The sequence below is a fragment of the Arvicola amphibius genome, chromosome 5, assembly GCF_903992535.2.
Source record: "Arvicola amphibius chromosome 5, mArvAmp1.2, whole genome shotgun sequence".
In the NCBI taxonomy this organism is placed as follows: domain Eukaryota; kingdom Metazoa; phylum Chordata; class Mammalia; order Rodentia; family Cricetidae; genus Arvicola; species Arvicola amphibius.
Genome location: NC_052051.1, coordinates 81,123,666 through 81,136,485, shown reverse-complemented (window position 1 = coordinate 81,136,485; position 12,820 = coordinate 81,123,666). Strand labels below are relative to the sequence as shown.

General features: G+C 38.7%; 1 protein-coding gene across 1 annotated transcript in view; it reads right to left on the bottom strand.

The window, feature by feature from the left end:
* Positions 1 to 12,820, bottom strand: part of Hsd17b12 (hydroxysteroid 17-beta dehydrogenase 12) — a 160,148-nt gene that overhangs the window by 92,835 nt on the left and 54,493 nt on the right. The window contains exons 2-3 of the mRNA XM_038329296.2: positions 10,398 to 10,444; positions 6,550 to 6,625 (exon numbers count right to left, since the gene is read on the bottom strand). Coding sequence (XP_038185224.1) covers positions 6,550 to 6,625; positions 10,398 to 10,444 — 123 coding nt within the window. The remainder of the gene's footprint in view (positions 1 to 6,549; positions 6,626 to 10,397; positions 10,445 to 12,820) is intronic.

Here is a 12,820-nt window from a genome sequence, read left to right as displayed (position 1 = left end):
TAATAGAAAGCAAAGAATGAATTAATAGATTTTAACCCAGCAGATTTCAATTCAGATTATTGGCTCCTTTACATGTAAAAGAGAATCTGAATAGTTTATAGAAATGAGTTAATGTACTTTCTTAAAGCTAATAAAAAAATGAATGAGAATTATCAGACAATGGCAACTATTCTAATGCTTGAAATGGGCTCACAGTTTCAGAAAGGTCAATCCTTATAGAAACGGGTGCGTCTGACTACCTTAAACCCGTTGTGTAGCCCAGGCTGGCCTCACATCCCTTGTACTCGCCTCTGCCTCTCAAATGCTATGATTACAGGGATAAACAATCACTCTATTAGTTAACTCTAAACTTTAGTGCCACAAACCATTTAAACTCAGTAACTTTGCACAACCTGTGGAGAAATCAAATGCCATCTGTTTGACAAAGGTGGTGCCAATGATGATTCTACTGCTCTGTAATGTCAATGTAAATATAATCTCTATGGTTCTTAACTATAAAATACAGCCACAAATCAAGGTTGGTTAAATAACGAAGCATCTTTGGGTATGTGGACAAATTCTAAAGATAAAAGTTCATAAAGAAAACTCCAATTAGGATGGCAAACTCAACGTGACTGCCATGTGTACCAACTTACAGCAACACTATGCAAAGTTAACATATTTTAAGGCAAAATTGGAAATGCTAACTTGTCTAAATTTATGTAAAATTGGAATATAAGACACTGAAATAAAAAATGCTCATGAATTAAACAGACTGGAACCAGTTATTGATGGGAAATTGATCTTTGAGAATATGAAAAGATGTCCTGTCGTGTCATTCTCCACCCTGGCAAGTCAAGGCTCCCGATTTCCTCAGAACACTCCCTTCCAAAACAGTCTGTTACCTTTTTTGAGCTACTGTGTTGACAGCTGCCGTTTGCTGCTGAACATATTTTGAGAAGTTTGTTTCTTGCAATGGCACTTTCTTTGACCTCTGTCACTCTAAACTAAGAGCACAGCCACCTCTATTCTTGGCCACCTATGACTTAGGCTTATACTTTGATATAACTAATTTCCTAGCAACTCTTTATGTTTTTAAAAATCTCTTTATAAATTTGGACCCAAATTAAGAATAAAATTATTTGTTAGAATACATTTTTCACCAAAAAAAAAAAAAAATATGGTCCTTCCTAGGCAGACACAGGCAGCAGCACTGAGCAGGAGACCACATATACACTACATCCTCCATCACCATGACAGTGTTAATTACAATAATAATATTTAAAAGTTAAGTGGTTCCTACTTTTCCTAAGGTTATCTAATATCCCTAACCACACGCCAGAGGTCAAAAACCTGAGTCCCAAGGAAGAAACATGAGAAATGGCCCAGTGGATAAAGCACTTACTGTTATTTCCAAAGACCACAGTTTGATTCTTAGCATCCAGGTTAGGCTGCTCACAATTACCTGTAAACTCCAGCTCCAGGGGAATCCAATCTCTTCTACGCAGTCCCCCACACAAATACGCATGCATGTGCGCGCGCGCACACACACACACACACACACACACACATACACACACACATATACACACACACACACACACACACACACACACGTATATATAAGAATAGTATTAGTAAAAGATGAATCAGTACTCTTGGCCATGCTTGATGATGCACAGAATGAAATCATAGATCAGCTTTTCCACCCAATGTAACATAACACTGGCACCAAGAACAGACCACTAGATACACAATACCAAGAAACTGCATCAATAAATATTCAAAATATTCTATATTCCAAAGACAGACACTTTGCAAAACCAAATGAACCTAATGGACAATTTTTATTTAGTTCTTGCTTAATTTTTCAATTCATATGGTAACTAGTAATATTTGGGCAAACTAAACTGAATACTTGAGTGTTGTGTTCCTCCCAATCCTTCCAATTCAGCACAAATATTCTTTGGAAATTATAGCATAGCTTATAGCAGACTGTAATTTCAATCACGGATGGTACTTTCTGATAGTATTCCTTGCTACATAGAAGTTACTTAGCATGAAGTGGAGTTCAATGGGGAGAGGGCAAGAAGCATAGAGTGTGGTAGTATGGCTGGCAGGGTGCAGCAGTGTACACTCAACACATAGCACGGATGAAAACATGAAAATAAGTAAGATCTTTTAATAAAAAAGAATGCAGTGAAGCTCAGTGGTAGGGTGTCTTCTACTTGTGAATGAGATCCTGGAGTTAACTCACCCTCCCCCACTCCCGTTCCCTGCGCTAGGGAGAAGGGTAGAGAGGAAAAGCCTGGTCTCATGACTGCTTTGAGGAACAGACTATGGTAACCATATGCATCTCAAGATTAGGTCCTAAAATGACAGGTGTGGCTGCCTGGTCCTTCTGGAGCATGCACTCTCAGGTAAAATACTTAACTATATAAGAAATCCAACTACCCAGTTGACCATGCTGTGTGCACTCTAGACAACAGTCCAGAATGAGTCCAGCCTTCTGCTGTCAATACTGATGACCCAAGTTTGGTCTCCAGAATGCACACAGTAGGAGAGCACCAACTCCCACAACTAATTCATACAAGAGAAATATTTTTTCTCAATAGTTATAATTTGGAGTCATCAAGAAGGTCTGCTGACAGAAGCCTGCACAGCGATGGGTGAGGACTGACTCCATACACTTACCACACACCCCTGTACACACATACACACATATTAAGTAGTAAATGGTTTTTAAAAATTGTAAAGTGAACATATTTTGCCAAATCTACATCTTAGTTGTACTGATTTAAACACAAATAAGGACTGAAAATGAAAGGGACATTTTGCCTTAATCTTATTCCTCTGTTGACTGGAAACCAGAAAAATTTTTATTTGTAAGCGGGTTGCATTAGAGAGATGAAGCCTTGGAATCAGAGCCATCCTAAAGCTTTAAGTAGCAGAAAATTACAAAAACAAAAACAAAATCACCTTTGCTTGTGTGTCATCGAAGCTGACTGAAGACCTGACTAGCACAGCATCATCTGAGCTTAAGTGCCATCAGCCCTGACAACTATGCATTCAGGCTGCTCTGTCACACTGGACTCTGTGTTGTGCCTCATTGTAAATAAAATCCAGTTCAGCTTCAAAAATTAGCTAGGGCTTTTTTCTTTGAGAAATCAAAACTGGCAAAACCAGTTAACAAATAAATAATCCTAGCTCACAATGATAGTAAGTATGTTATATGGGCATTTTTCTGGGACAGGTCTCTTTTAAAAGACCTGGCACTTAACCTTTCCCGGAGATACCTGCAGTCCTGTTCAATAACATAATTCTAATTGCTGTAAAAATACCTTCACATCTACAGAGACCTGCTTCTCAAGGTGTAAACATCAAGTCTGTATGATGAAGGGACAGACAGCTAGAAGAAGCAAGCACAGCCTCCTTCTCTTTGGGTGGCAAGTCTCCTCCTTTCAGTGACAGTGGAATAGGAGGGGTGAATTTAGCTCACTGGACTGAGAGTACGTGCCTTGTGAAATTAACTTGAATGACTGACAGAGAATCCGCAACAGGAGTACTGGGTTGGTTCCTGAGAACACCACGAAGGATGTGTACACTGGTTCAGATGCATCCTTTGAACATAGGGCAGAGCTCCTTCTCAGTGGGAAACACCCACAATGCCACATGGAGCAGGGAAGACAGAACTACTGGAAAGTGCCTTAGTTGGGTAGAAATGAGGTGCACACTTCCTGTGGCATACTACAGCTCCTTCCTGGGGCACTGTAACCCTTTCAGGAGGAAATGACAAGGTAACCCACTGAACTTTCAAGTCACAATTTTCCATGAGTTTCTATGTTGAAAGATGTTTGAGTCTTATTGCCAAAGTGTTCACTTGGTAAACAAGCAACTTAAATATGCCAGTTACAAAATTACAATATAAGATGAATGAGTTTCATGTGTGAAAATAAATGGATTGAATAGGAGTGAAAGCTAGGTTCTTAGAGTGGGGAATCTCAGCTGAAGCCGAGACTCAAAGCCAAAGCTATCTGGGACCAGTGCCAACATGAATAGCCTAATCAGGCCTCTGCGATTGGGCTTCTCTGTTTGAAGGTGCTATCATAACACAGTAATGGCAAGAGAATTCTTCTCATGATTCAACTACCCTTCCTCACTTCCATGAACAACAAAGACTAAGTTGCAGCATTCCTTGGGGAAACACAAAAAGTATGAGACATATGCTAATAATTTACACACAACATTAAAATTTGGTACTTTGTATTGAGAAAAAGAGAAATATGTGTGAAAAAGAATTTTTATGTTAGACTAATAAAATCAGAATGAGCCAATTTTCTTTATGTGATTCACTTACCAAAAGAACTAGGATTTTGTGTCTATAAATTCCTTCACAAGTGCTCAGGTTTATGTGGATGTAGTCGCCCCACATTGGGCGCCATTTTGTAGGCAGAGACTGCTCATTCGTTTCCCAGCCACCGAAATAATCACATAGAAAATATATTAATTAGTCTGCCAGAAACTATGGGCCTGTAGGCTGAAGATGAATACCCCAACATTACAGAAGAACATCTGGTGACTGCCCAGACAGCAAGATGTCTCTGTCAATTCTAGAGTTTTGGAAGATGCTTACAATATACTTCTTGTTAACTTAGGTAATATTATGTCCTTCTGGGGTCTTTGATGGAGTTGAAGAATAGATAGTTATAATGATAGTTTTCCTTAGTTATGATAAAAGATAAAGCAGATATAAATATTGTAACTGTCACTTGCTTGATACCCGTTTTATTATATGTAACTTTACTATAATAAAGTTAACACATTCCTTTTTATTTAGACAGAAAACAGGAGATGATGTGGAATTATCCTCTGTATGCTATGAATATGTTTTATTACCACTGGTTACTAAAGAGACTGTTTCTACTTAGTAAAGCCAGGCAGGAAATCAAAACAGAGATATAGAGAGAATATAGGCAAAGTCAAAGATACACTATGTAACTTCTGAAGTAAAAAGACTCCAGCCACCAGCTAAGCCTTATGTTACGGGTAGGTCACAGCCTCGTGGTGATTCACAGATTAGAAATGGGTTAATTTAAGATGTAAGAGTTAGCTAGAAATATGTCTAAGCTATTAGCCAAACAGTGTTGTAATTATTATAGTTTCTGTGTGATTATTTCGGGTCTGGGAGGCTGGGAAACAAATGAGCAGTGTCCACCTACAGACAGTGAGTGATGGGTGTTAATAATCCTCTCTCATGAACAGAATGTTCTATTAGTTGGCTTCTCAAAGACACTAAAGCCATGGAATCACAAATTATCAACGGGCACTATACCCAACTGAACTTAAACTAACTACAGATGTAACATATACACCACTCTTCTTTGTAGGCCCAGACCTTATTTCGAGATTGGATTTTACTCTTCCTTGACCATAAGCCCTAGCTTCGTTTTCAGAGTTTTTTTCTTTGTGTTTTTATTTTGTTGTTGTTTTTCAGAACAGGGTTTCTCTGTGTAACAGTCCTAGCTGTCCTAAAACCAGCTATTGTAAACCAGGCTGGCCTAGAACTCACAGAGAGATCTGCCTACCTCTGCCTCCTGAATGCTAGGATTAAAGGCATGTGCCACCACTGCCTGGCTATACTTTCATTTCTTTTAAGACACAAAGAACCTCAGCACACATGACACAACCAGAAACCAAATTTTTCCTTACTTCTTACAAGTTTTCAAGTATTTTATACTTAATCTTAGTCATGCAAATTGGAAAGGAATTTCTGTGAGAACTTATTTTTCAGAGCCAACAACAGTCTTTAAAGAAATAACCCTCCTTTTTACAATAATACCTCATTCTTAGGTTCACAGACAAACACAACTCATTCTTAGGCAGTAAGCAATGTGACTGAACCAACGTATAAACATACAAGCATCACATATCACATCTAGAAGTATGAGGACTCCAGACAGCACACTGCTTTCCCAAGAAAATGAACAGCACTGATTATATAGCTGCACAGTTTAGGAAAGTCAGCTGAGAGACTGTTCACAGGTCAGAATTCCGGTACAGACCAAGTGTAGCTAACTAACACAAAAGACCGAAGCAGCGTCCCTGTCACACAAGCTAGTTCCTGTTCCAGCAGCTCTCAATCACATGCTTTAGGTGTTGAGAAAGACTGAAATTCAAAATATTTCAGGATATTTTTAAGATAAGTAATTTATTTTAGTAGAAAATGACAAAAGTTACAATTTAACTCTTAATTAAATGTGTTTATAAAAGACATTTTAGTCAAATAACAATAATTCTAAAATGAATTCATGAACTTTTCAGAATAATAATAAAAATTTCTAAGTTAAAAAAATTTTAATCTTAGCATTCAGGATGTTGATGTAGAAGGATCCCAAGTTCAAAGCCAATATACTATGTACAGAATTCAAGTTTTTAAAATTTCATATTAGACATTTAAGACATGTTGTTAGCAATATGGAAGGCAGATTCAGCATTTATAGCATGAGAGGAGTGTGCCACTTCAACTGGCTACACCACCGTGGTGGTCCGGATTTAGATGTGAAAACTTACTGATTGCGCTGGAAACCTGGTTCAGTTTATCCTGGGACCTGCTGATTAGGACAATCTTCATTCCACGCTTTGCTAACTGAAAACAATAAAAGAGACCAGGATCACATCTGTGAAGTTTATTCTAAAACAGAAATTAGATATATTTCCCTTTAAGAAAACCTGACCAGGCCGGGTGGTGGTGGCGGCGGCGCATGCTGTAGAAGGAAGTGGCGGGTCTGCGTCCGCCACCCGGCTAGCTTTACACCCGAAATAATTACACGGAAACTGTATTCTTTTAAAACACTGCCTGGCCCATAGTTTCAGCCTCTTATTGGTTAATTCTCACATCTTCCTTTAACCCATATTTAGTAATCCGTGTAGCACCACGAGGTGTGGCTTATCAGGAGAGATCTTAACCTGCGTCCCTCTCAGAGAGGAGAATCATGGCGACTCACTATGGTGACTGCCTGAATTGTCTGCCCAACCCTGCTACCCAGCATTCTGTTCTGTCTACTCCGCCTACCTAATTTTCTGTTCTCTTAAAGGGCCAAGGCAGTTTTTTTAAATTAATTAACCAATGAAAGTAACATAGACAGATAACTTTCCTCCATCAGCACGCCTTTAATCCCAGCACTCGGGAGGCAGAGGCAGGCAGATCTCTGTGAGTTCGAGGCCAGCTTGGTCTACAAGAGCTAGTTCCAGGACAGGCTCTAAAAAAACCCTGTCTCGAAAAACCAAAAAAAAAAAAAAAAAAAAAAAACCTGACCAGGTGGTAAGTCAAACTTAAAAAAATGTATCAAGAGCTGGAAATCCAAACTGAATCCTGATTTCCCAGAACCCTAGGTTTCTAACCAAGCATTGGAATCTCAAACCATTTTGGAAGAATGATGATTTGTACTTTTTTTTTTTAGGCCTAAATACATGGTGTGGGCTTTTTTTTTTCACATTATTAGATGTCCACAACTTCTGTAATTTCAAATTTAGGATTTGAAAAGCTGTCATAGGCTAGATACATAAAACAAATATCAGTGGGCCAACAAAGAAAACTATAGTCAGAATGTCATCAGTTCCTATAAATACAATCAATCTTAAAATATGTATTTGGGGCTGGATGGTTAATCTTCACTCTCAACTGCATTTGGAATCCCCATGGAAGCATATTTCGGGGTATGTCTATGGGAATGACTCTGGGAAAGTTTAACTAAGGAGAGATACCCACAGAAAACATGGGCAGTTCTATCCCTTGGGCTGGGGTCCTAGGACCACTGCTAAAACACTGAGCACAGGTATTGCTGCTTCTTGACTAAAGCTATAATAGATAACAGAGGTGTAAGAAGACCAGCTACCCTAGGGTCTTCTGGTCATGACTTCTCCACCTTGAACTGGAAACCAAACAAAGCTTTCCTTAAGCTTTCTTTGCTCAGGTATTTGTCACAGAATAAGTAACACAGACATTAAGATTAAAGGGCAATCAAGATAAAGTACATTAACTACTGCTAATGAATACATTAACAAATAATTTCTTGAAGAGAACCGTCTATATGCATATGTGCTTAATACTATGTAATGTTGCACAGAGTGACAAACATTCACAGTGATGTACCCTGTCACAGAGACAAATAAATACAAAGGTAAAGAACACCAGGAGGCACAAAACTTCGTACTGAATGATCAGACAGTTTACAAGTGAGCAACACTCTGGGTAATATGAAACAGAAGTGATTCAGTACACTAATTCCCAGTTATAAATCCAAAGTCAGCTTTTATTAAGTAACAAGTAATATTGCAAATGAGGCTGCAGAAGATCATTTTTTTAAAAAATAACAAGGCCTGGTAATTCGCTAAATTAATCTGCTATAAAACCACTGAAGAATCCATTAGTCCACAGCGATACTTTAAGAAAAAAGAGAAACACATTAACAAAGGAGGAGAAGCAAGGAAACGCTCTTATTTATAGAAAACACCAACCGAACATAGGGGGTCATGGCTATAATTCTAGAGGGAGGAGGAATGCCCTGAGCTTGAGGTCAGCCTGAGCTACATAATAAGTTCTAGACTAGGTTAGGCTACAGAGAAAGAGATATATTAGAAAAGCACTATTTAAGCTTTACAGTAAACTAATTCAGGCAAAATCAATGGGTGTGAAAAACAATGAACTAAAAATTAGCTAGAAAATAAATCAGACGCTATCAGAAATCCACTGAACTTCTGATCCACAAACTCCCCTTCCAGCGTCTGGTGCGAGAAATTGCTCAGGACTTCAAAACAGATCTGCACTTCCAGAGTGCAGCTATTGGTGCTTTGCAGGAGGCAAGTGAGGCCTATCTGGTTGGCCTTTTTGAAGATACCAACCTGTGTGCTATCCATGCCAAACGTGTAACAATTATGCCAAAAGATATCCAGCTAGCACGCCGCATACGCGGAGAACGTGCTTAAGAGTCCACTATGAGGGGAAACATTTCATTCTCAAAAAAGTTTTTTTCCTCTTCTTCCTGTTATCAGTAGTTCTGAATGTTAGATATTTTTTCCATGGGGTCAAAAGGTCCCTAAGTATATGATTGCGAGTGGAAAAATAGGGGACAGAAATCAGGTATTGGCAGTTTTTCCATTTTCATTTGTGTGTGAATTTTTAATATAAATGCAAGATGTAAAGCATTAATGCAAGCAAAATGTTTCAGTGAACACATTTCAACAGTTCAACTTTATAACAATTATAAATAAACGTGTTAAAATTTTCTGGACAATGCCAGCATTTGGATTTTTTTAAAATAAGTAAATTTCTTATTGACGGCAACTAAATGGTGTTTGTAGCATTTTTATCATACAGTAGATCCCATCATTCACTATACTTTTCTAACTGAGTTGTCCTACATGCAAGTACATGTTTTTAATGTTGTCTGTCTTCTGTGCTGTTCCTGTTAAGTTTGCTATTAAAATACATTAAACTATAAAAAAAATAGGGTATATAGTCCCAAAGTATGTTATATATTCCCTATTACATTTATAATGAAGAATTGTGATAAACAACACTGTAATGAATTGTCTGCTTTAACACCATCAATATGGAGCACATCAGTGTGCTGAGCCTCTTGATAGGATGAGGTCAGAAAGATTAATATTACTTTTATTACCATTTTTACTAAGTATGTTTACCCTGAATCTAATAATAAGGAGACAAATTCAATTTTGTCTGCCAAACAATGGCCTTGCATTTTTCCAAGTGTCACTTTATAAGGAGCTGAAGTACACCTCAGTAGTAGAGCCACTCCCAGCACAAGGACTGAGGCCAGCAAGATGGCCCAGTGAGGAAAAACACCTTTGCAAACAAGCCGGCTGACTTGAGTTTGATCTCCAGGACCCATATGTTAGAAGGAAAGAAATGACTACCCACAGAAGTTGTCCTCTGACTTCCACAAATATGCTGTGGTGTGCATGCATCTGTAAGCCTACACACACAAATAAATAAATGTGGGCTAGAAAGCTAGCTCAGCAGTTAAGAGTATACTGCTCTTGCAGAGGACCCAAAGTCAGTTCCCAGCATCCACATTAGGCTTCTCACAACTGCCTTTAAGTCTAGCTCCAGAAGATTCAATGTCCTCTTCTGCCTTCCTGTGTGATATAAACACAGACACATGCACACACAAATAAAAATAAATTAAAGTCTTTAAAAATATGTACTCAGGAGGCAGAGGATCTCTGTGAGTTTGAAGCTAGCCTGGTCCACATAGAGAGTTCCAGGCTAGCCAGGAATACACAGTGAGATCCTGTCTAATAAATAAAACAAAATGAATGTAATAAAATTTTCATCAAAACTACTATTTAAGAGATTTTTCTCCTTATTTTTAAAACAGACTCTGAAAAGCACCTACCTCTTCTGCATATGATTTTCCAATTCCATCAGTGCCACCTGTAACAACTGAAAAAGAGAAGAGGAATGGTTTAGCTTAAGAACTACAACAAGGAGGTGGTCCAGCTAGAAAACACCAGCATGCCCAAGACACTAGCACAATATTTGATGGGAAAAAGCAATATCCAGGGTTAGGCGTGAAGCTTAGTGGTAAAGCACAGGGCTTCCCATGCACAAGGCCCTAGGTTCAATTCCTGTTGCGGGATATTTGACTGCACTGTGACACTCCAAGACTGTTAAAGTTAACCTTGAGTCAGGGAGAAAAGACAAGCTGACCATAAAGAATTTGGAGGACCCACGATATGATACAATAGAGAGACATAGGAAAGGGGAGCAAGTGGCTTAGAAAGATTTACTTGGGGCAGCGGTGGTGCACACCTTTAATCCCAGCACTTGAGGCAAAGGCAGGTGGATCTCTGTGAGGTCAAGGCTAGCCTGGTCTACAAGAGCTAGTTCCAGGACAGCTAAGACTGTCCACACAGAGAAACCCTGTCTTATAAAACAAAACAAAACAAAACAAAACAAAAACACAGAAACAAAACAAAAGAATATATACACTTGTCTTTTCAATCTGGGACGGGGTATCAGTTGGTCGTTCCTCTGCCACTTTCTTGATCTATCAGGTTTTTACCCCAATATCTGACTCCCAAGTTTTTATTAATAATAAAACTTAAACACTTCAAATGACTAGTGAAATAAATAAATATATAACTAAGCAATACCAGTATTCAAATTTAGAATTAACTGCTCATCACATCTCAAACTGAAAAGACCAAGACCAAAATATCAAGTGCCGGTGAAATATAAAGAACTGACACTCTCCCACTTTCCAGGAGTACCAGACCGGCACAGTCCTTTTGGAAAAACTATTCACCAACAAGCTCAGTACTAAAGATATGTTTGCCTTCTAAGCCAGCAAACCTTCAAGAGAAGAGTGGCTGGCACTCATGGTGGCTTTATGGTATTTGTGCTGTCTGGTAGGAAAACATAAACATTAATCTACAGGAGAATGAGCAAGTGAACTGGCGCATAGACAACGCATAACTGACAGCAGCAAAATGAACTGTGACACATACAACACACGAGTGTGTACACTAAGTGAAGAACATGGAAGATACTCTTTTCCTAGTGCCACTCAAAGGAATGTACATTTATCAAGTGCCTGCTCAGTCACCATCTTTCCAGAAGTTTTTAAATCTTTTTAGAATAAAAAGTAAAAATAAAAAAAAAAGGAACAAATCTTCACATACCTATGGCCAAGGGAACCAACGATCAACTTCATATTAATCTTACTTTGTCTATAACTGTTTCCTCTCACCTCAGATTTTCTATCTGATTTTTTAAAAAACTTTGTATGTACACATGTGTGTGTGCATGCATGAGTGGAGAAGCATGTGTCTGTATGTCTGTGTGAGGGAGAGAAACTGTGTACAGAGTGCACATGGTACCACAGTACATGTGTGGAGGTCAGAGGACAACTTTCAGAAATCAGCTCTCTTTTCTTTAAGGGTACTCAAGTTTGAACTAAAGTTTTTCAGGCCTGGGGGAGGGGGCAACCAAATGTTTTTACTTGCTGAGCTCAGATTTCATCCCAAGCCCCCTCCCCCTCATTTTTGGTTTTTCGAGACAGGGTTTTTCTGGAACTATCTATATAGGCCAGGCTGACCTCAAACTCACAGAAATCTGCCTATGTCTGCCTCCCAAGCACTGGTATTAAAGGTATGCACTACCACTGCCCAGGCTAGATTTCCAAGTTAGTCCCAAACATATTAATCCATGTCAAAATATATGTAAAAAAGCAAAATTAGCCATCAAATTTCTACAATGTCTCTCTGTCTCTTCCTCTCTCTTCTTTCTCCCCCAACTCAATTTAATGTTGGACATCCTACATGTGGGTTTCTGCTTTCTTAGTCTGTCATTTGCTGACTGCATTCCCCTGATACAGTAGTTAGTGGGAAATAAATACTTGATCAAGTTCAGGTTTAGTTATCTGTGTGTATGTGAGTGTGTATGTGCTCACACGTGTTTCATTACTTCATTAGGTTGCAAAAGTGGCATCTAATTCCATAATTTGTCCTCATCTACCAGCGGAAATATCTCCACGGCTAATTAGTTGCCATAACATAGAACTCGGATGTAAGCACAAAACATATACTTAACTTCTTCCATTATCAGTTCTTAAAAGAGGCTGCCTGGTAATTAGCAGGGTAATCCCTCTTTTCTTATTGATATAGCTTTGTAAAGAACATTCACTCATGGGATCTGCAATGAATGCTTAAAACTCTCTATACGAAATGGCCAGCATATGAAAGTCTCACCCCCTGTCTCTGGAGACCAGGGTTCCAGATTTCATCCTGCAGTCTCTCCTGGCATACCAACATGTCA